Source organism: Sphaeramia orbicularis, chromosome 14 (genome assembly GCF_902148855.1).
Source record: "Sphaeramia orbicularis chromosome 14, fSphaOr1.1, whole genome shotgun sequence".
Taxonomy (NCBI): Eukaryota; Metazoa; Chordata; class Actinopteri; order Kurtiformes; family Apogonidae; genus Sphaeramia; species Sphaeramia orbicularis.
Genome location: NC_043970.1, coordinates 26,470,927 through 26,495,695, shown reverse-complemented (window position 1 = coordinate 26,495,695; position 24,769 = coordinate 26,470,927). Strand labels below are relative to the sequence as shown.

The following is a 24,769-nucleotide window of genomic DNA, read 5'->3' as shown; positions in this document are numbered from 1 at the left end:
TTTTAAAATACGGTAGACAGCATGCAATTCACCCCATTGTAATTTACATTTCTAATTCATTATTAACAAGTTTAATGTTTCTGTGATGGTTGTGATGAGTTCTTCATTTATTACACACATTAATCAATCACAGTTTGTAAGATTCCTTGCATATTCTTGACCACACTTATAAAATGCTGTTTCACACTTTATCTCTGCACTGCTGCTTCAGTTTTGGTACTGTAATATTATTCTGTTTAGTGAATAGGAGGGAAAACAGGAAGCATGTATACAAATAACAAAATGGATAAACATCCTCATTAGCGGTCAGTGTTTTACCTCCCCAAGGAAGCAATTAGCAACTCATTAATAATGAAAGTGAGGCCATACCTGAACTGTTGGAAATACCTGGAGACTGGATGACCCTGGTGTAACACGTATGAAACAAACAATAGTACTGATCAGGAAATTGTGATTAATTAAGGAAGTATTTTATTTATGCTAGATAACTTTAACAGTCATAACAAATGCGTCCTCCTAAGACTCAGGACATGTCAGCAAAGTACAAGCTTTTTTTGTTTTTTATTAAATAAGTGCCTATATTGGAAACATCATGATGCAACAGTTTTTTCAGATGCAGTTTTTAAAAAATTTATGGAATGTCGTTTGTGGTGGGCAGTTTTCTTTTCTTTTCTTTTTTTTGTAGAAAGTTGTAAAACTCTTGTCCACAAATATGGACAGTGGGTCTTAGGAGGGTATACAACAGTTGAAAGTAAAATTATATTAGATGTCCATCAGTATCAAACTAATAATGACTTATGAGTAATATAAAAGTGTAATCATTGCATCTTAAGGCATTTTTATCCCAAAAACAACAGAATAACAATAAATAAGTAAGTTTTATTTATAGAGCACTTTTCACAGACAGAGTCATAAAGTGCTTTACAGTGTAAGATATAATTAAAGGCAATTAAATTATACAATTAAAAAAATTAACACAAATGTAATACAATTAATTAAAAAAAAAAAAGTCTCAACAGAGTCCATGGACTGTAGGTGGAGGGGAGATTGTTCCAGAGACTATAGATGTCAAATGATAGATGTCATCAGTCAGAAAAGACCACTAAGTGTAATATGTTGATATTTGTTATTGGGCCACAGTACTTTGGACTGTGGTCATTATCAAACATGTTGCCATGCCATGATGCTGAAATATATGAACCATTCACATATTAAAGAGACTATCACAACTTTACAACTATTAGATTGCAATATCTTCATTCATTTAAAAAGATTTCATTTTGATTAACTCTGTTTTATTGCTTTAGTATTAATAGTACTAAACATTAATATTGGTCCTCAAAATGTGCTGCACTTGTGCATATTTAGTTTGAGTGAGGTCATTCTGGTAGTGAAATTATTGGATTATAGGTGAGATCACATGATTTAACTTCACATGGGAAGACTGGCCCATGGTATAAATGCTGCTGGGCTCAGGTAGGTGCAGGTATGGGGGGGTACATGTAGGTAAATACGCAGTAGCATGGCAAACTTATCTGAAGTAACGTATTTTTATCTATCTGGATATTATGACATGGACAGCATGAAGCCACTGTATTTCTTACTATTCTTGATTATATACATTATCATTATTGCTGAAAGTTCATTGTTAATTGGAGTGGTGTATCATGAAAAATCTCTGCATGAGCCAATGTATTTGTTGTTGTGTAACTTGGCTGTGAACGGTCTTTTTGGAGGCACTGCTTTGCTACCGGCAGTACTGAGCAATGTTCTGTCAGACTCACATGAGATTTCTCTATCACTTTGTCAGATACAGATTTATGCCATACATACATATGCAATCACTGAATTTACGATTCTAGCAGTCATGAGTTATGATAGATATGTGGCTATTTGTTATCCGCTATCGTATCATGTGATTATGTCGCAGAGACTGGTTAAACTGATTGTTTGCATGTGGCTTTATCCTATGCTGGCATTTCTTATTGTTTTATGTTTTACTCTTCAGCTGAAGTTCTGTAAGAAAGCTATAGATAAGATATATTGTCTTAATTACTTGCTGGTGCAACTTTCTTGTACAAAGTCACCAATTACTAACATAATTGGACTATTCTCTGTAGCTATTTATACACTTCCGCAGCTTTTCATGGTCTTCTATTCATATGCACACATACTGAAGATATGTTTATTGTCATTTAACAACTCTAAGCGTAAAGCTCTCCAGACGTGCATCCCCCACTTACTGTCAATTATTAACTATTCTATTGGCTGCTTTTTTGAGATAGCACAAGGACGATTCAACATTACCTATATTTCTTACCACACAAAATTGTTTTTATCTCTGTACTTTTTAATCTGCCCTCCCATGTTTAATCCGCTGATCTATGGTTTGAGCATTCAGGTGATTAGAGTACGACTCTTAAAGCTTTTCAGGAGACAGAGCAGACAAGTACAAGTAATGTAGCCAGGCATGTTTTTGTGTGTTTAAAATGTGTCCTGTATTGCTCTGTGAAGGCTTAACTCCTCTGGAAGTGTAAAAAAATACAGCATTTCCAGTGTTTGCCTGCTTTTTAATAACATTTGTTTTTTATGAAGTTAAACAGGATTGGACCGGCTTGTGATGAAGAAACACTTGGAGGGCTCAGGCTTTGTTTGTGTAATGTACCAAGTGTCACTCTGTTTTCATTTTTCTTCCTTGTGAATTGTGAAATTTCCAGGTTAAAAATATCTACTGTTATTTAACAAACGGAGGAAAAAAAAACTTCTGTGAAAGACTGCACCTTATTTTTAATAAAACATAACAACATCTTTGAAAATATTTTAAAACTGCTTTGCCTTGTCTTGTCTAACATCTAAAATTTGTATCAAGTAGCTATGTTTTGAATGAATTTTAAGGGATTATATTTGCTGATTGGCACTGACAATGTCTGATTTGACTGACAGCTGATGGAGAGGGTCATATTTGCAGTGCTATCTCCTACACATGGATCATATGATATAAAAAATATTCAAATGAACAAACTTTTCTATTTTCCAACAAGTGCACAGAGATAAGTAAAAATCAGATTAATGATCTGATCTGATTAATTCTCCAAAAATTATACACTGTTACCCATAAATGTGGAATAATTTTGTTTTCAGACACATTGCTCTTTTTATTCTTATTTATACACATCAGTAATCACATCTGATCTGGTGTAATGATTAGAGTTACGCTTTATCTATAAGAATTAATCACATTGTCACAATCATTTCATGAGAAGAGGCAGAAATATTCTATTCCAACTTTTCATTAGTGAAGTCTGCACACTAAGTCCACCCACACCAACATATTATTAGATTCCAGACGCTCAATGTAATCCTGGAATCCACAAAACAACTGTTAATCCTAACCTTATTTAGTCTTGATTAGCTGCAAAATATTATCAAGTATAAACTGACATAATGATCTCACAAATCAAAATGTACTTCATAATTTACAACAGTCTACATTTGTTACGGCAGTACATCTCATTCCTTTTTTTTTCACTTAACCCTCAAAGACCTAGAACAATTTTTGTGATGATTGTTTTTTTTCTCTGTATTTAACCTTTCCTAAGTGAATTATCAGCATTTATCAAAGATCAAAATTTTGGATTTTTCCATGAAAATCAGGCCTTTTCCCTTATTTAATTTACTGATCGTGTAGGTGTTCGTAACAGCTCAGAGTATATTCAAAAGTTATTATATCAATTCAGAGAAAAAGGGACAAAAACATAACTTTTTCATCAAAAGATATCATTAACTGGATTTTACCTGAATTATTTAAATGTATTGATTGGATTAGTGGTTTAAATAGTGTTAAACATTTCAGATCGGTAGATGCTTTTGGTCACTGGCAGCTGTTTATGTCTTTGAGGGTTAAACCAACAGAGATGGAAAGATACTGTATTTATTCCCTCTCATATGTTGTATAGAGCTACATCAAGAGAAGACGCTGCTCTTATGTTGACTGATAAGATCCCTTGAAAATGCCTGAGGCTTATGCTCAGGTATTTTCTGATAAGAATAGCGACAAAAATAGCAATAATAATGTTAAGAAATAAACTGAAGTCAGTCTTCAGTGTGCCAATGCCATACTTTATTTATTTAAAAAAGTAATGTAGCTACAATATGTAATGTGTTTTAGTTATACAAAGCATGCTTGTACATTAAACACTTAATAAATACAGTTATTTCTCTTTTTATTGTGAACATTTAAAAAAGCATTTTCTGCTAATTCTGGGGCAAATGGTAAAATAATTCTTAAAAACACAATGTTGTAGGGGAGCTGACACCAGTATTTTCCAGACCACTTAGAAATGCAAAAACTGTTTTACAAACAATCAGGTAGACAGCATGCATACAAAAATAGACAACTACTCTGCTCATTCCATTATAATTTACATTTCTAGTTCATTATTGCCAAGCGTTATATTTCTGTGCCTCTGTTTTGAGGAATAGCTTGTTGTCTATACCTTCTCTCATTTCTCTTGGAAAAGTACAATGTACATTCACAATCACTGAGGCACAGCACTTGATTTACAATTTGTATAAGTACCTCAAAACATTGTGTAGTCACTGTTGTTGTAATACATGTAATATTAAATATACTGTATATACTTAACACCCTGTACACTCATAGAACAAACATACTCTTTAATCATACACACATGCATAACAAAATGTTGTGTACATCCAAAATACCTTTGCTTTTAAATCTTTGATCAAAACTCACTGAGCAGCTGTACACAACTCCAGCATCATCTTCAGACGCATTTGACAGAAACGAGAGAAAGTGGCCATGCATGTGAGCGATGAATTATGAGGCGCTCCAACAAGTCTCTGACAAAGTGCTCATTTATCAGTCATAAACCCTGTGATTCTGCAAGTAGTTTTGTCAAGCCAGACATCGTGTTTAACTTCTATGAAAAGAGTTTGGAATGAGAGGGACACCAGGTCTCTGTGCTCCTGCACGGTGAGCAAAGCTGAAAGAGCGGTAAAAAGGAGGGGAGATGGAGAACCGAGCAGGTGAAGGATGGTTTCTGGTGCCTTTTGTCTCCAGCGGAGGGAGGCTGGCTGTGTGAGGCACAGGCAGAGGCGATACTTTTGAGGTTTCATCAACACACTGGTCCTCAGACACTAGCCTAAAAAGCCCAATGATCGGTTTGTGTCTTGAAGAGGGACATTCTGTAGGAAAATTAAGACAAGTAATTAAGTTAACCCCTTTTAGAGGATTTACAACCCATAGATGCATTAGAATTAAATACATTATAAACACATTATAAGTCACTGATCTATAATGATATAAATTTGGCCAGTTCTCATATTTCAGTTTCATTATTTTAGAAGATTAAGTTACTGCTGCACATTCTGTTCACTCTGTTTTACTCTGATTTTTCTAATGCTCATCTTACTTCATATCATCATTTATCAGTCAGCAAATGTTTTAACCCTTTCATGCATGGATTATGAGAGCCTTAATCATGATTTTTTTTCATCTTTAGGCATGAAAAAAACAATGTGATTGAATTTTTTTTATGAACCTATTTTTCATGGAGTTACAAAAATGTCCACTCAGCTGGACACCACGCATTTTTTTATTGATTTTTATTTAACCTTTATTTACCCAGGGAAGCAATTAAGAACAGATTCTTATTTACAAAGGCAGCCTGATGATCATTTACTGACATACTGTGTGCAAACTATGAAATACTTTTTTTTAAATGCTGCTAATCTGTTCTCACATTTTAACATACTAGAACATCCTGAGACCCAGCAATGCATTTTGTCCTCTGTAGGGGACAAGAGTTTTACAGCTTTATTATTAAAAAAAAAAATGCTGTCCACTGCAAAGGACATTCCATAAATAATAATTTAAAAAAATCTATCTGAAAAAACTGTTGCACCATGCTGTTTCCAATCAAGACCATTATTAAATATAAAAAAGCCAAAAATTTTCCTTACCTAGGTCTCAGGAGGATAACATTAGTTATTATTCACTCAGATATGCCACTGTGTTGGTTGATATGCAAGTAAAACAGCAACTTTGAATAGCTGTCCACTGCAGTGACCACTATGCATGAAAGGGTTAATTTATTACAGGCATAAATTGACAGTATTTTAAAATGTAAAATGTAGAAAATATATGTTGTGAGCTTTGCAGATAAACAGTACAGCTAAATGTGGGCTCTCTATTTACATATGTAGTGGCAAGAAAAAGTATATGAATGTTTTGAGATTTCCTAGTTTTTTAGATGAATTGGTTATAAAATCATCTATGCATCTATGTCACATGACCAGACAAACACTAACACACAGTTCTAATATTTCACCTCTTTATTAAACACAACATTTTTGGAGCAACATTCTCAACCAAAAGCTTCCGGACACTGCTGACCAGATCTGCTTTATATTCTGGGGGAATTTTGTACTTACAGGAATAACTCTTCCTTAAAGTACTGCTTTAGTTCAGCTATATTTTTAGGATGTCTGGTGTCAGTGGTTCTCCTGAGGCCATGACACAGCATCTCTATTGTATTCAGGTCTGGGCTCTGACTGCACCATCCAAAAGGTTGATTTTCTTTTTTGGATGCCATTCTGTAGTAGATTAACTTGTGTTTAGGGTCAGTGTTCTGTTGCACCCATCTTCTGCTGAGCCTAGACTCTTGAACAGAAATGTTAACCTCTTCCAATCCCTTTAGCTGTTACTCCAGGGTTCTTTTTTATCTCACTAGGTGTTCTGTGTTGTGTCCCTGGAGTCAACTTGGCTGCATTCTCACGTCTAACAAGAGCGGCCACAATATTAAATCATCTTGATTTGTAGATAATGTGCCTGACTGTGGACCGGTGAATTCCTGAAGTTTTTCAGATTACTTTGTAAGCCCTTCCAGTCTTATGTAGATTGAAGGTCTGAGATGTCTTTCTGACAAGACATGATTCACATCAGCAGATAATTCTTATGAATGGCAAATGCAACAAGTTCTGTTTTGAGTGTTTTCAATAAGTCACAGTAGCTCCACATCTGGCTCAAATCTCACTTTCTTCTCTTGACTTTAGGTTTGTATCCTCCTGACTCCAATTAGCTCTTTATGCAGTCATTACCTGGAGGGTTCACTCACTTTTTCATATAGTATTGTGACTGTTTAATAGAAATATTCTAAATGTTTGTTTGGTACTATATTCACATTGTTCTAACCCCTCCCAGTCATGTGGAAAGGGTTACAATGGAAATGGTATTCCTTAAATGCAAATCAGATCACATTTTCTGATTAACCCTTTTAAGACTGCCATTATAACAGGCCGCCTAGATGTCCTCATGTTTTCTTTGCAATAAAAGTGTCAGAAAATGGCTTTTTTGCCAATTCTGTTGCACTTTTGTTTTCAGGAAGAATGCAACTTTCACTATCTGGCCATTGATTATCATTATTATAAATAACAAATGCTTAAAACACTGTGTTTTAGTAAAAAAAAAAAAAAAAAAAAAAAAAAATCACTGAAGTTTTTAGCATATCTATTATCAAAAACAACTGTATGTGTCCATAATGAAATTTTTTGAGATTGCAAAAATAAACTTTCTACTATTTTACATCTGCTAAAACATGCTTTTTGGTCTTGAATATTCAGTATCCATATTATGGCTTCATATTTTTGTTACTTCCAGTCATTTTTAGCCTGTGTGGAAGTGTCTGAAACAGTTCCTTTCTGCTTGTAATAGAGTCCCACACTGCTGCCATAAAGTGTTATATCCTCCTGAGACCCAGCAATGCATTTTTGTCTTCTGTACAAGACAAAAGTTTCCCAGCTTTACTGAGAAAAAAAAAACACTGCAAAGGACATTCCATAAAAATTTTAAAAATGCATCTGAAAAAACTGTTGTATCATGCTGTTTCCAATAAAGGCAATTATTTGATGTAAAAAAAAAAAAAAAAGGCAAAACTTGTACTTTTCTGGGTCTCAGAGGATATAGTGTCGGGAAGCTCAGAATCGTAAATTTCTTTTTTTGTGGATAGTGCAAGCGGTTGAGGAGTTACAGTCATTTGAATGCTGTTAAGTGCAAAATGCTGCACTGGAGAAAGTGCAGTTGTTAAAGGCATGCACAAAATTTAGAATTTTCAAAGAGTGTATACTTTTTGTTACCACTATTTATCATAAGACATTATTATGTATTTAAAAATGTTTATGATGTGATTAGTAACCTATTATAATCTGTTCAGTCCTTTATAATAGTTGTCTTATTGTAAAGAAGTACCAAAAGAACTACACACACGTTGACAAAGAAGAAATATGGTTTTACCTTAAGTGCACTATGAAGGATGCGGAGACGGTGGAGCTTGTCGTTGAGCAGCGGATCATTAACTCTACGGACAAATGAGCGCTTGTACTCCAGGCGACTGGCTGATCTGTGGTCAGCTGAAGTGGACAAACTGGTCTGCTCCAGAGCCCGGTACAAATCTCCTAAAGAGTCTGCCTGCATCCTGCAGTCACGTGGTTGGCCTGAGAAGAAGGACGAGCAAACATCAACAAACACTGATAATATCAGATCAAAATAAAAAATAAACCAAGGATTCTGCTCAGTTTTTACCCTTTAAATTTGGAGCACACATGACTTTAATAAAATGGCTAAAATGTCTGTGCAAAAGAAACAGGTTCCTTAAGACTTTGTAGGATCAATGGCAGTTTTAGACTATCTCCATTTTCTGATATTATGTGTGTGCGTGTGTGTGTGTGTGTGTGTGTGTGTGTGTGTTTACTTGTGTCTAATTAAACTGAGGCTTGCAGAAGAGGAAAGGAAGGGTGGGGTGATGCTGATGGAGATGGCCTCTGATGACACCATCCAAGCAAAAAGGGACTTGGGTTCCTGCTCCCTTTCGCTCAGATGGGTACAGCATCCATTTTCAATTTTCTTAAAAATACTTTGTAGAGTGAAACTGATTCACCAAGAGCAATTTTGATTATAAATTATAAAGACCTCCCAAACATCTAATCCAAGAATCAGGATTAACTCGGTCTATGTTGGTGAGAAAAAAACACATTTCTGATGCAAAAGATGGAGATTTTAACATCATTTTATCATCTTAGCAGATAACCCAAGAATATTAGTAGAGCCAAATATTATTAGGAGATAGGAAAAAATTTTTTCTTTGAAATATCAATTCACTACCTCATTATTATTTACAATATTTCTAATATATTCCTAAAGCTGAGTTAGAAAGAAAATAAATTTTTTTTTTAATGCCATTAATTGGCATGATAAGTTCATTCTCATGTCTTATTTGTGTTCTTTATCATAAACATTCCTCATGTTTAGTAGAGTCATCCTTAATTTGCACAATCATGTTTTCTTAAATACATTAGTTTCTGCTACTTATCTTCACTGACATATTTTCTGTGCAAGTAACCAGGGAAAAGAACTGACCTCAAACTTCCAACACTGGATGCACAGCTCATGCATCATTTTAATAAACTCCCAGGACCATGATGTTGCCTCCAGTTTACACACACTGCCCTCTGTTGGCTGTTCTGCCACATTACACCCCTAAATCTGTTACTCATCCCCCTGTTTTAGTGTTTTAGAAGGAGGGTGGTAAGTCCTGAAGCTTTTGGGCTGTTCTTTGAAATGTATCACGCTTTACTTGCTGCCTGTTTTGTGTTTCTCTCTAGTCTTTACAAGCTGTGGTGGGGAAAGTGAACAGTGGAGCAATAGATAAATGAGGACAAGAAGAAAGGACCCGCAGGCACGTTTCTTTATCCTGTTTAGGATTCAACATTAACATGGACTGAAAGGATTCCTCCTCGCTTCACCATCCAAACACTGCCAAAAGGCACAATGACATCTCGATTGAGAGAGAGAGAGAGAAGGAGAGAGAGAAAAGAGACGGGTAGAGAAAGACTGAGCGTGAGTGAGAGAGAGGGAGTCAACTGCCAAGATAAATCAGTATCAAATAAGACACTAAATTTCATCTCACTTAGACAACTGCCCTGAGGGACTCCAAAGGACAGTGAATGGGCTTCAGCGTCAATCCAATAAACTGAGTATTAATCCCCTGACCTTTGCTGACTCTGCCTACTTATTAGCAGCTTTCCTTTATAAAACCACTTCAAGAATGAATACAAGGAGGTGCAGCACTCAACATTATGCAGCTCAAAAGTCTAATATATCATAAGTGACTGAGAGCAAGGGGCCGACATGACATCAGGAGATAGAGAGGGGATCACGGTTGTTTTAAGATTGACATGTTTGACAAATAATTACTAAAATGGTACGATGAGGATCACAGATTTCCAGTGATGATGTCATTTTTACGCTGCATGTTTTGTGTGACCAACAAAGCAAAACACTGAAGTAACTCTTTAAAACCTGACGTGTCATCGCTGACACACCCTGAGCATACGCAGTTTGGATGGCTGTAACTCTTTCACTGTGCAACTTGAAAAATTCCAACGGTTTCTGAAACCTGAGATGTTGCGCTTTATAAGTTTTATTGGATCATTACGGTAATTTCTCTCACGCCTATACTAGAAGCTGGAGAAGAAGCCAGTTCAGCAGTATTATAACATGAGTAAATTGTAAATGATTGCTAAATTTTGAAATATCTGGGGAGAAAAAGTGTTCTGGAAAAATGGGCAAACAGACTCCCTCACAGCATATTTTCTAACCTTTTTATAGTCAAAACTAGAAAAGCACTCGGAGAGCACAGACCTCTGCCAAGGCAGATCAGCCCCCCCCCCAAACACCACCAAAATTTAGTCATTTGTTCCTTGTGCCAGTATCAACATTTCCTGAAAATTTCATGAAAATCCCTCTATAACTTTTTGAGTTATCTTGCTAACAGACAAACAGATAAACCCTGATGAAAACATAACCTCTATCGTTACACTTGGCAGAGGTAATAAGAAAAAAAGTCCAGGTGGACCATTTTAGGCTCAGGGTTTAAAGAGTTAATACTGAAAATGTCCTGAACCAATAACTGATGTAAATTGACTTTATGCATAACTTACAGCTGCAGTTCTTGATAGTTTTTTTGCATCACTGGGGAAAAAATGCCTTTCAGGATACTGTAATTCAATCGGTCTACTTCCTGTCTGTGTTTCAGGCTATTAAAAATCTACCCCATGATGCTCCAATTTTAGGCTTTTTCAGACAGGTAGGGGAATTAAATGTGTGACTGACAGCTGTAATTACCAGTTGCTGATCAGATTCTGTCAGACGCAACCTGGATACAACTCTACTGCTCTGCTTCGTGTGTGACAGGAAAAAATGGAAAGTAGTTGCACTTTTGCATAACAGTGTGAAACAACATCAGGTTCTCTTTGATTTGGACTGAGAGAAGAGATCTGCCAAAGAGACGTGCATATTTTAAAGTTCTATCCGTTGTTTCCTTTTGATATTTGCTCCTGCAGCAATACATCTTCAGTAGGCAGTATTATTTGTCATCATTAAGCTAAAATTCCATAAAAACCTTTCATCAAACTGTAATTAAACTGATATTGTGTGTGCATCTTCTTGACTTACGCTTTGCCCATAATGGAATCTACTCAGATGGGGTGAGATGTAACAACAGGTGGTCATAGGTGTGTCTACTGGGCAAACTCTGTGGCTGAAATAACACAGCAGCCCCTGTAACAGTGATAAGCTTGCCTCACTTTTCTGTAGGAGCATGAAAGCCTGTTACATAGTCCGTCTTCATGTGTATATAGTCTATGCAGAGCTGCAAGACAGTGCTTATTTTCAGATTCTCTTTTTTTCCTGATTTCTGCCTAATGCAAGCCCTTAATGGCTGATGATGGTAAGAGTCATTATCATCATCAGTCATTAACAAAATGGCTGTTGAGAGTTGAAATATCTATCAAAAACTGCTCAATTAATTCAGTTAATCAATTTATCTAATTGCGCACAGTAAAAGGTCCTATTAAAATGTCATCATTAGCGTTTCTGTTAAGTCTACGTCTCACTGGATTCTGACCTATGTCTCGGGCCCGGTCCACCTGATAGGCCTGGGGTTCTCCCTGATCTGATGCAGCGGCGGTGGCAGCCAGGATAGCGTGCAGCCCGCTGTCCCTGGGTAGTGTGAAGCTGCGGGGTTTCCCTCCCATATCTGCATCGATACTGGACCTGAGGGGCAGAGGCAGGGCTCTGTATTGTTCTTGTAACAGGCTTCTCTGTGCAGGTAAGGTGGACTGCCTGCGGTACTCCATCGCCAGTTGGTCTCTGTCGTCAGATAACAGGGGCCCCTCTACGGGGAACGTCTGCAGGTACTGCATCCTTGTGTTGCTCTCCATCTGGTCCTGCCATGAGTTTCTGTGGTTGCTTGGTTTCTGGCCTGGGGAGAAGCCGTTGTTGCTTCCTCCTTCCTGGGGCTCTGAGTGGAACTCCTCATGAGAAGAACGTGACTGGAACGTGTCAGAGGAGGAGAGATGTCCACGTTTTGGTTCCAGGTATGGACTCACCTACAGAAAACCAGACAGTTAATAAATAGGAGCGATTCGATATCACTATGGTGATATTTGTCTACTCAGCTGCACAGACAGGGACTCACTGAGGATGCTCTAGGATAGGTGTCATAAGGTGGAGGTGGACTGTCCTGTTTGGGCATCGGTGGCAACTCCACATCATCATGATCACTCTCACTCCAGTAATCTGTCACAAGAAAGCAATGTCACGGCGTGGGTATTATTTTCTATGACGATCAAAACAAAGACTGATAAATACTAAGGCAGGGGTCAAACAACAATAGAGCATTTCTTAGGACTGATATTATTTCAAATATTTGTGGTCAGTCAATAGTTGATTGATTGACTGATATGACACTCCATCTACTGCCACCCAAAAATTCAACACTGTTGGAAAGTCTCCTCCCTAAATGAAGAGTAGTAATTGCCTACAGAAATGAAAAATCTGGATCATTAACACGAAACTCCAGTAATTAATCAATGTGTCTGGAACTGAAGTTCAAACCAACTGTAAAAAAAAAAATCTAGGTAGGAGTGATGATAGTTTTAGACCTATTATGATCCTTAAAAACAGTAATTATAGTTGAGAATCCAAATATTACCCATTAGCCTTTGTCTAACAGCACTGATTAATAGGCCAAATTAATTGATATGCCACTTCACAACATTAAACATTCAACTAAACTTGATCCTGTCAAAAAATAATCTCACCCCGACTCATGTAACTGTGTATTTCACATGTTTTCAGTATGTATATGTAAAAACAAAGATGTCAAGCATCTTAACAGCTGCTTCCAGAATGATCAGCCCAGAGTTGGGGTTATAAAAGGTGAAACTGAAGCGTCAGAGAATAATGAGAAAAGTAATGAGGCCAAGTGTGAAGAGGGATACATTTATAATGTTCACCTTCCTGTTGAGTTTTCCAAAGCTGCTAAAAAAAAAACCCCAGTGACAAACCGGATCTTATCCACCCACCTTTTACCAACGCTTAAGGGAGACATCTACTACGCAGGATCCTCAAAATAGCACAATTTTCTTTACATTACTTCCTGCCCCTTCCTGTAGAAGCCAAGAATATCTGAATATGTCTCCTGCGCTTAATATAGATATTTGAGTTCGGTGCAGAGCAGAGATGTCAGAATCAGATGTGACGTGGAGGTAAAAGAGGGCCTCCCTAATCCAAATGACAAATGGCATGGAATAACAAAGGACCTAACCCTAACCATAACCCTAACTCTAGTGGTCATTCGTTATTCCATGCCATTTGTCATTCGGATTAGGGAGGCCCGGTAAAAGAGGGGAAGTATGCTAAATAATGTCTTCTACTGATCTAGAAATAAGACGCTCGCTGGTACGTGGACTTTGCTTTCCAGGAGATGTAGAAAGATTATAAAAAACAAAAAAAACAAAAACAAAAACTCAGATTTCCTTTATTTGTGTTATCATTCCAGGTATTAACGAATGAAAACAAGACAAAAATTAATTAACCTGAAGTCCAAAGATGAGTGGGAACTGTGCCAATAAAATTCAAGCATGTTAAAGTTTTCTACATATATTTTACTGACTTGTAAACCTTGTATTTTATATGCAGCAACTACAAAACACTACCCTCTGGAAACACACATTAGGCAGTAGACTGAGCTACAACAAATCTGTAGTCCAGTGCTTGTTTGCAGCATATTGTATATAAGGTTTATCTGAAGGAGGAGATGCTCTTTAATGGAAAATGTCATGTTAGTGAATTACATAAAGTCTGCGCAATCTAAGCATTAGTCATCACACAGCTTAAGTTCTTTATAAATTCTTCAAGAGCAACAGATGCAGACTGAGCACTAAAAACAGTCGCAAGCCAGTGACTAATCTCACCTTGGTCTTGGTGATTTTTCTCCTGCTCAGAGTAGCCTGCCACCACCATGCTGAGGCCAATTTAATTCAAGCATGTTAAAGTTTTCTACATATATCTTACTGACTTGTAAACCCTGTATTTTATATGCAGCAACTACAAAACACTGCTCTCTAGAAACACACATTAAGCAGTAGAATGAGCTACAAGGGCTGATTTGTGTTCAACTTATCCAATCTGTGGTCCAGTGCTTGTTTGCAGCACATTGTATATACGGTTTATCTGAAGGAGGAGATGCACTTTAATGGAAAATGTCATGTTAGTGATTTAAATAAAGTCTGCACAATCTAAGCATTACTCATCACACAGCTTAAGTTTTTTGTAAATTCTTCAAGAGCAACAGATGAAGACTGAGCACTAAAAACAGTCGCAAGGCACTGACTAATCTCACCTTGGTCTTGGCGATTTTTCTCCTGCTCAGAGTAGCCTGCCACCGCCATGCTGAGGCGACTCAGCCACCTGAGGGGGAGAACGACAGTCATGACGCACAGCAGCTTGACATCCGGTTAAAACATCTTGCGTTCATGTATGCGTGTCTCCCAGTTTGACACATCACCTTACAAAGCTGTTCTGTTTAAAGGAGAGTGGGCTGTCCAGGAGCAAAATTGCATTTGCAGCCAATAGGGGTATGATGTGGAGGGGGGGGGGACAGCATGACTATCTGAGCCTCATTAACTCACCGGGACATGTCGTCTACATTTTCCGCCGCAAAGTAGAATGTCTTTATCTTCGGATGGCAAGCCTTGAAAGCACTGAAAGAGAGCCGAGGGTATAGTTAATCAAATGTAAGCAGGAGAACAAGGACATATAGGGCAGATTAACATACAAATACAGAAAAACACCGTTTAGAATCTGGCACTGGATCACACATAACACACATTCTGAGCCAGCAAACGGCAAGACTTTGCATAATAAAAGACCCTGCTCTTCTTAATATTGAGCACTAAAAATGTGTGTTTTATAGAACATGTAAACATTTCAATACAACACATTTTAACCTTAAACCTGCAGAGCCCAAAGGTGCTTTTTGTCATATGATACAAGTGCTTTATTCTGTCGTTACCATTTTTCATGTCTTTATCAGTTAGTCCCTAATGACTTCATATCATTTTCTTTTTGTGATTTAATTTGTACTTCTTAAAAAGACTGATGTAGTGTATTTTAGTCCCAAGAGACACTTAGTCACCCACACCCAATTCTGTGACAGTTTTAACACATTAAATTATTTATTGACTTCATGTTTGTCATGGACTATAACTTCAAGTATTATCATCTTGAAGGAGATTGATGCAGATTTCCTCAATGCTGTGTCAATGACATGATATACAGCAGAAAGCAAAAAAGCTTAGAGACCACTCCACATGTTCAGATCTGAACCCCATTGAAAACCTCTGAAATGTGATCAACATGAAAATGGATGATCACAAGTATTTTTGCACCAGGAGCACCATAAAACCACCAAAAGTAAAGTGACACACAAGTGGATAACATGCCAAAGTTATTGAAAATCAAGATTATTCAAGCAAATACTGGCTCTTCAACTCTACTGGGGTTAAATCGTGAATATTTTCTGTGCGTTTTTGTTCTTTTGATGAGTTGCCATTTTGTGCAAGTAAACTGCTTCAAATGACAGTTTTTGGGAAGAAATGTTTTCAGTTGTTTCTTGAATAATAATTTCTCTGATGCCTGAAGTTTTTTTCAGTTTCTTCCAGAGCTGTATATTTTAATTTTACATAATATGCAAATTGCTGCAACTGCAACTAAAAAGAATAATATGGTGTTTATTGTTTTCAGATTAGATGAATTGCAAAGCTGATAATGTTTTGAAAAGAAATGAAGCAAAGCTGCAGTGCTTGATAATAAAGTTTCCATAATTACCTTTCAGTACTTTGTAATTCAAGTGGTCTGAGATAACATGAGACTTCTGCAACTACTCTGCTTGAGTTTTCAGATTGTAGAAAATCTACTCAGTGAAGCTTTGATTTTAGTTAATCACAGGTGTTTTCAGACAGGTAGGAGTTAAATCAGATCAGATTCTGTCAGATGTAACCTGGATGTTATTCTGCTCTGCTCCATGTCTTAATACTGTGGCTTAGAAGTGGCTTTGCATTTCTATAATGGCATTTAATGTCCAGTCATCTGGTCTTTTGATTTGGACTAAGAGGAGAGAGCTACAGAAATGTGTATATTTTTGGCTAATATCAGCTCCGTGCTAACACTGACACATCATCAAATCATGTTTATTCACATCTAATCTTGTTTTTTTTTTTTTTTTTTGTTGCTGCTGCTGTTTTAATTCAAAGCTGGTATTTGTAAATCACACCCAAGATTAGAAATGAGTTTGATTCACTCTTGTTTGTTAGACGATCAATCAGTTGTGTAATTCTTGTTTTTGTTCTGTGTCACAACCTCATCAGTACTCACTATTTTCTTCTGCACTCAGTGGCTCGGTCGATCTTGAACTCTGGGAGGCTGACGAAACCCTCAGCTTTCTCATCCTGTGACAAAAAAAATCGCTTAGTTCAGAGTGTCACCGTATAAAAAAAAAAATTATAGCCTCTATAAAATAAAGACCTAAAAGTCATCTAATTCACCTACCTCCTCATTCATGTACCAGTACAGGCAGGTGTCTTTCAGGATGAACCAGTACTTCTTCCATTTCTGTGAAAAATAGGTTTTAGCATCCTTCTTTTTCCACAGCCAGCCTTCACAGTCGCCCTGACCTAAGTCCCTGCAGGAAATCCGCCGCTTACTGATTGAAGACATGGGACTCCCAGCTGTAGGCACGGCAGGGAAGCAGAAGGAGACGAAAGGTTAGAACATGTTAACACCTGCTCACGCTGTACACATGAGCGCTCAAGTAAAATGGCTTTGACAAATGCACTTGCCTTTACTTTTCTTTTTTGACCTTGACAGCAGTGAGGATCGCTCAAACACCTGTGAAGTTAAAAAAGCAGAATAACAACATGCAGAGGATCCGACATGAAAAAAAAACACTGTTATGTCTCTTTCAAAAAGGAACTGACGTGGTAGAGAGATGCAGAGTCAGAGCTGGATGTAGACAGGGAGACTTCCATCTGGAGGGCGGGGACGAGGGTATAATGGGTGGGGCTGCCTCCCCTCTCAGTTTTCCTCCTGTTCTGGCTCAAGCTGCGTCCCAGCAGGAAGTCCTCTCCTGGGGCTTTGTCTTCACTCGCAAAACGCAGCAGGGAATTCTCTGCAGGGACAAGGCACAGGCTAGCTCAGCACTGCGCACCTTTTTTAGCATCAAAAATCTGTAATTTACGTAATAAATCTTGACTGCAGTCTGAGAGAATGCAACTGAAGATACCCCAGTTAACTTGTCTCAAGTCCCAACTAGCAATGCACAGCAAGTCTGGAGTTTGATGAGACAGGAAAACTACTTATATTTGCATTTGTATTCAAAGAGATGAGAAAATGTGTAATTGTTTTTCCAATTTTAGGATGTTAAATTTTTAAAGTAGGGGTATTAATCTCTATATTAACCCCATAAGGACCCAGTGTTACTTTTGTGGCAGTTCCCAAATGAATTTTTCTCGATATTTAACTTTCCTTCTGTGACTTAGTATCATTTATTGTAATATTATCTTCTGTATTTGGTGCTTCTTTAATGACAATCAGGCATTTTCCTACATTTAATTTACTAATTGTGTCAATGTTCATAAAAGCTAAGAATCAAGTTGATGGTTTTTACATCAAAAACAGAGAAAACTGAAGAAAAGGTGACTTTTTCAGTATAATATATCATTAACTGAACATAAACCAAGTGTCTCCATCCACTGTCATTTATCATTAAACGCTATGGGTTTTACTGGTGAATCAATGTTGTAGAATATGACGGTGTTTCCATGTAACTACAGAGCCTCTGAACATCCAAATGGGCCATAATCTGATGTAATGAAAAGATGACAAACTGCATTTTACACCAATTATTTACATGTATTGATAGGATTAGTGGATCAACAGGTATTTAACAGTTCAGATCAGTTGATGGTTTTGGTTAACGGTGGATGTTTGGGTCTTTATGGGTTAAACTGGTCCACTAAAGGATCCACTAAAGCCTGCAGGATGAACTTGAGAAGCACAAAAAGTAGACTGAAGTTATTTACATTCAAGGACATTATGTATAGGTTATTATGCTATTATTTTACAACTCTGGTCCACTTGAGATCAAACTGGACTGTATGTGACCCCTGAACTAAAATGAGTTCAATACCCCTGTTTCAGTGTCAGTATGCAGGAGTTGCACATGCTGTATGCTTATGTATGCTTATGGGGAGCTGGAGTTAGAGTCTATTTTGTGTTTGGAGTTGATCATTTGTTGATGTTAGACAAGCCCTCTTGGCATGGAGGATACTGTTGTGCAATGTTGGACTATAGAACTCAGAAGCAAGTATAAGGATTTTAACAGGAAATCCAACCTGATTCCTCTACATAGAAATCAGTGTACAGGCAGTTATCATGGAAGGAAGCAGCAGAAAGCAGCCATAGATTAGAAACAGAGTGAGACAATGACGGCCCCAAGCACAAAATAGACTTCACATAATTACATGAGCATGTGTGACTCGTACATTCTACAATGAAAGCAAGTGTTTTTCAGTAAAGTATTATAATAATGATGCCCTTCTAAATATAGAGGTAGACTGATCGATTTGGACAACTGTCAATTTGGACAGTTACATGGTTGATTAGTTCTGGCAGGAGTTGGTATTGACAGTGGCTGATGGTTAACAATACATTAAAAACTCTGACTTTGAGACAAAACAATCTTTAAAAATCCCTCCAATCTAGATTTTGTACAAATACTTTGATGTTCAGTTCCATTCATTCTCCTTCATTTGTTGATAAAAGATTATTGCATTTGATGCTTAATGACTATGATTAATCTATATAGGTGTTTATTACTTTGACTTAGATGTTCAGTTCAACAATTGAAGACCCTGGTGCTAAAAATACTCAAGTCACAAAAAAAGTCAGACTTATGTATGCGTATGGACTTATGTTTTCTCAAGTTAATTTTCAAACGTACAAACAACTTAGCACCTGAACCACTCGGTCAATTTGTTGAGAGACAAAACAGTAACAGAGTCACCAGAAGCTCCTCAAACCAAAATTGCAAAATCCCATTCTGCAGGACATCTTTCAGACAGCCATCCTTCTGATGTAAGAGTATTAAACTCTGGAACTCACTGCCGTCAGAAATAAAATCCATCTCAGAGTTTAAGATGTTCGCCATCAGAACCAAAACCTGGTTAAAGATAAAACACAACTGTTCTCATCTGTAAATATTGAGTATATTGTGTGGGAGACTGAGTGAGTGAATGAATGCCTAATATCATATAAATGCAACACTGGATTATTGAATTGTATGGTATGATGGTTTTAAATTATGTATATTTTATATTGTACTACAATATTGTGGAAGAGCCCAACAGGGGACTGGAGTTGAGAATTAGCACCAGCTAAAAACTCTATATGCATCACATCAGCTGCAAGCTTGTAACTATGTTTGACGACGTTGTCCCTGTCAAATAAATAAATAAATAAATGTTTATATGCTCATCTTGAATTGGCCAACATTGTGACTTCAGTACTTTTAGCACTAGGGTCTTCAATTACACAGTTTCAAGTGCATGAAAATTTCATTTCAAACATGAATAAAGCATTTTTAATATTAAATGATGACCATTGATAACCAACAATTTGTGAAGCTGAATCAAAATTTTTGGTATTCTACTTGTGATTATATAGGAGGCATTTTACCTTATTTATTTTTTTCATTAACTTTTTAATTTAAACATGTACTTTGACTGATTGGTGTATTCATTCATTTCATTTAAAGTTTATAATGCCTACTGCACACTCTAGTTCAGTTCCACTTCTGTATGTAGAGGTGTAAGATACAAAATATAACTGTTCTGCCAATGGCTGTTTGTGACTTCAGTATTAGTTTTCAATGTCAAAATTTGGTGAATGAAGGGTGGGGAGTATGATATCTGCCAATTAATCTGCTATCATCTTTTTTCTGCCCCAAACTATCAGACTATTAGATGAGGTTTTAAAAATCCATCTGTCGACCTCTGCATAAATCTATAAACATCATTAAAACGAAAAATCACAGTTATGCAAAAACCTGCCCCTGATGTTTTTTTTTCCCTCAGAACAAATAATCGAAAAATGAAGTAAAACCCATTATTTATCCACTCTATTTGTGTCGACCTCTAGCTACATCACTGATCAGACTTTGTCACCTGATCTACTGTATTCTAGTCGGTCGCCTCTGATTTACCTTTCAAAACGCTGCCTCAAAAATATCTTAAAGGCTTCTTAAAGATGACAAAGGAAAGGCGTTGTCAGGCAGAAAAATGCTAAATATCTAAATACTGTCTCATGTAGATAAATATAGCATCACTTTTTCTGAAAAGCCCAAAGGAACAACATATCACTAGCATCCCCAGAGGAAACAAACACATCAGTCTTTCTTTGAGACAGAAATAAAGCCATCCAGTTTCTACCCACTCCATTTTACCACCTAACTGAACAGTCACGAACAAAATGTGAAAATCTTAGGAAAATATTATATTTCTCCTGTTGCCAAAGCAACAGTGCACTTTTTATATCTGAACATGGAGAAAACTGAAAGCGAGAAGAAAAGAAACAGAGAAAGAGCAGGATGAAGAGGAAAAGAGCAGCAATATATTATGAACATATGGAAGAGATACTGATATCCAGCATGTTATCAGTTTTGACAGGCCAGCTCATGCTTCTCCTTTTTGGCTCCGGGATCTGAGAGGGTGAGGATATTATAAGATATCCACCCACTCACCTCAGCTCCCTCTGTCCCTCTCTGTCTCCCTCCTTTTGCTTTTCATTTTCTCTCTCCCACCTCCTCCCACTCACCTCTCCTGCTCTCTCTCTTCAGCTTGGCCAGGTCTTCGTTGTCTCCCACCCAGTTGTATTCCACAGGCATGGAGATAGGCCTGAGCCTGCCTGTAGCAAGGAGGCAGAGGGAACGTCAATATTACACAGCAGCCCACGCAATCATCAAACAGCTGCAGACATCTCAAAGACACGCCGACGTCACATTAGCCCTTGGCCATCACGATTACAGCAGCGAGGCCTTAAGATGGGGCCGAGGTCTTACCATAGGTGGGAGTGCTCCCCCTGCGGACTGACGACACCTCTTGGTTCTGGTCGTACTCGTAACAGTACAATATAGCATCCTCCTCCACCAGAGGAAAGCGCCGCCGACACTCCTGGTCCAGGTAGGAGTTTGGTGACTCAGATCCTTTAGCGACATGAACATCTGACTGAGGATCGTCACCAGGCAGATTCCCCTTATCATCTCTGAGGGAGTTGATAACATAGAATTTAATGAGCACATGAATAAATGTTCTCTGAGCTGTAAACTACACTGAATCTACTGTCTCTGGAGTGATCAAACACATCATCACTAATATTTGTAAAAACTGGCAAATTTATAAAAATGATTCATGGGCTGAAACATAACACATCCAAATAATTCTGAACTTTGCTAGTTGAGTTTTCTCTACATCATGAAATTCATTTTGTCATCCTCTGACCAAAGATGTGCAGCCTTTGTTTTTGAGTGAAAATCTATAAAAACACACTTATTTTACAACAGGGAACTGAGTCTGTTATATCACTCTATTAAAAGATTCCAGACAGACTCCCTTGACAAAAGAGGAATTTTAACCTTGCAGAACTGCCTCACACACAGTTAGTTTGTTTATTTCTCTCTGAACTGACTGAAAGACCAAAGTTGCACAATAACATAAAGGAGTCAAAGGAGCCTTCTGAAATTAAACATCGCTCCAGGGCTTTAGTTCTCTGTCAGAAAAAGCTTTCTTGGGGCACTGTAAAGAGGTGAAAATAGTCTAAATATAGTCTATACTTTTGTTTTTGCTGCAGCTCCTGTTCACAGCAGTACAAAAAACCCCTAAAGAAAACCCCTTTAGACCCCTATGCATCTTAACATGCAGCTTATAATTCTGTGTCGTTCTTCATTTTCACTGAACAAGTTCTGTCACACACAGATCCACGCCTCCCCCTCAGAATCTTGCTGAATTTTTAGCACTTTTTAAAAGTAGGTGGAGCTGAATGCAAATAAGGAAACATTGCACTAAAATCTGTTTTTTGTTAGTTAAAGATATCAGATAAATCACAAACTTTAGTATTTGGTTAACAGTGTTGGGAAAGTTACTTCTGAAATGTAATAAGGTAGAGAATACTAATTAGCCTATTAAAATGCAATAATATACGCATTTTAATTATTTTCTCAAAGTAATGTAACATGTTGATTTTGAATTTAACCATCCTTCTAATTCACTGTTTTCTGCTGTTTACCTAAAAGACCAAAGGCTGCAGATGGATATAACACCTAAACTACCTCCTTCGGTCTCCTTTAGGAATGAACATACATGCTTTGGTCACTATGTTTTCTTTAGAGCTGGTCAATATTAAGATTATAGATTTGAGGGAGAGACAGATTCCATCCTCCATCTCAGATAAAGTGCATGCAGCACTGGATTCATCTCTGCCTTATAATGAGAAACCTCTGCTCACAAGATTGTTCCGATAAATGCTTCTTCCATAATACATCCAGAGTCCTCACCTATCTTGTTGACATTACAGCTTATTACTTTCTGATTAAAAAAAGTTGAAAACACATATTTAAACGTAACAGCGTAAACCTGAGCAGAATTCAAGGTTGATTAAATTATCATTTTTAAAAAATACTTAATTTAATGTGAATTAGACTGATTTGATTTTAAAGCATGACGACCAAAATGAATCAGTGTGTGGATCACAAAACACTAACTCTGACTGCAGTAAAGGAAAATTAAATTCTGCTCATAGGCTTTTAAAATGTTAAAATGTTCAGATGTAATCACCAACTTTTTGATCATCATTTTATTTTCTTAGCAACTGAAAGTAATGTCCAAAAGATTTAGGCTATCTTCAGCGATATTTTCTATAGGGTTATATGGATATTAACTATTTCTTTGTCTCTTTAAGACACAGCATGAAAATACAGGGAAATCATATAGTACAACAAGGAAAACAGCAGAACAATTATATTATCATTAATTAATCATTAACCCATAAGGACCCAAACATCCACTGGCAACCAAAATTATCTACCCATATAAATGTTTCATAACTTCTGATCTATTAATCCTATCAATCCATGTAAATAATTGGTGAAAAATGCAGTTTGTCATCTTTTCATGGTTATCAGATATGACCCATTTGGATGTTCAGAGGCTCCGTAGTGAACATGGAAACATCGTCATCTTCTACAACATTGATTCACCAGTAAAACCCATGGAGTTTGACAAATGACAGTGGATGGAAACACTGGGCTTATGTTCAGTTAACCCTTTCATGCATGAATTATGAGAGCCTTAATCAAGATTTTTTTTCCTGAATGTTTTAATTCCTCTAGGCATTAAAAAAACAATGCGATTGAATTTTTTTTTTATGAACCTATTTGAGTTGCAAAAAGGTCCACTCAACTGGACACCATGCATTTAATTTTTGAAGCAAAGAAACATATTTACTGATATACTGTTAGAAAACTATGAAATATTTTTTTTTTTTTAAATGCAGCTAATCTAGTGTTTTTCAACCTTGGGGTCGGGACCCCAAATGGGGTCGCCTGGAATTCAAATTGGGTCACCTGAATTTTCTAGTAATTGATAAAAACAAAACAAAAAACTTACTAATAAAAAATATATGGTGAGTTGACAGAGACAATCCCAATACATAAAAGACATGACAAACAATGAACCTGAAACTGAAGCACTGTGGTACTGTTTATCTTTCAAATGTTCATTGTGGTCAGTTTCAGATGCTGCAGCTCTTTCATAATTCATAGTTTGAGTTCTTGTTTGTTCAGTATTAATTGTCAGCCTTGTAAATACAAGCTGGACTGACTGTACATATCCTGACCAAGGAAAATCAAATTCTCACTTTGTGCAGTAATCTACACCTGGCTTTTCTGCCTCTGTCCAGAATAATATACATTATATAGACTAAATGTCATCTAAAAATAATTTCTATTTACAAAATAGTATAGCAAACTATTAAAGCCAAAAAAAAGTCTCTATTTTGAATGTCTGGGGTCGCCAGAAATTTGTGATGTTAAAATGGGGTCACAAGCCAAAAAAGATTGGGAACCACTGAGGTAATCTGACATTTTCTGAAATTTTAACATACTCTAATACTAGTCACTACTCACTTCATGGAGGTAATATGCAAAAAAAAAAAAAAAAACTTTTTGTAAAAAATAAGATAAAATAAAATAAAATAACAAAAATACCTGTTAATTATAGTCTAATAACAATAACA

At 36.8% G+C, this 24,769-nt stretch overlaps 2 protein-coding genes across 6 annotated transcripts in view; one reads left to right on the top strand and one right to left on the bottom strand.

Moving 5' to 3' along the window:
* Positions 1-1,522: 1,522 nt before the first annotated feature.
* Positions 1,523-2,464, top strand: LOC115432569 (olfactory receptor 11A1-like). The gene has a single exon (XM_030153479.1). The coding sequence runs from the start codon at positions 1,523-1,525 to the stop codon at positions 2,462-2,464; it is 942 nt and encodes a 313-aa protein (XP_030009339.1).
* Positions 2,465-4,101: 1,637 nt separating this feature from the next.
* The window catches only part of LOC115433105 (connector enhancer of kinase suppressor of ras 2-like), a 50,044-nt gene continuing 29,376 nt past the window's right edge, over positions 4,102-24,769 (bottom strand). For 4 of the 5 annotated variants that reach the window (XM_030154324.1, XM_030154327.1, XM_030154328.1 and 1 more), the window contains exons 11-22: positions 21,540-21,742; positions 21,296-21,385; positions 17,401-17,591; positions 17,263-17,311; positions 16,973-17,151; positions 16,799-16,872; positions 15,055-15,126; positions 14,766-14,833; positions 12,558-12,658; positions 11,985-12,468; positions 8,315-8,514; positions 4,102-5,208 (exon numbers count right to left, since the gene is read on the bottom strand). In XM_030154324.1, the coding sequence (XP_030010184.1) occupies positions 5,161-5,208; positions 8,315-8,514; positions 11,985-12,468; positions 12,558-12,658; positions 14,766-14,833; positions 15,055-15,126; positions 16,799-16,872; positions 16,973-17,151; positions 17,263-17,311; positions 17,401-17,591; positions 21,296-21,385; positions 21,540-21,742 (1,759 nt within the window). In that variant the 3' untranslated portion in view covers positions 4,102-5,160. Of the gene's footprint in view, positions 5,209-8,314; positions 8,515-11,979; positions 12,469-12,557; positions 12,659-14,765; positions 14,834-15,054; positions 15,127-16,798; positions 16,873-16,972; positions 17,152-17,262; positions 17,312-17,400; positions 17,592-21,295; positions 21,386-21,539; positions 21,743-24,769 lie in introns of all 5 variants that reach the window. The other variant, XM_030154325.1, reaches the window with a different exon arrangement.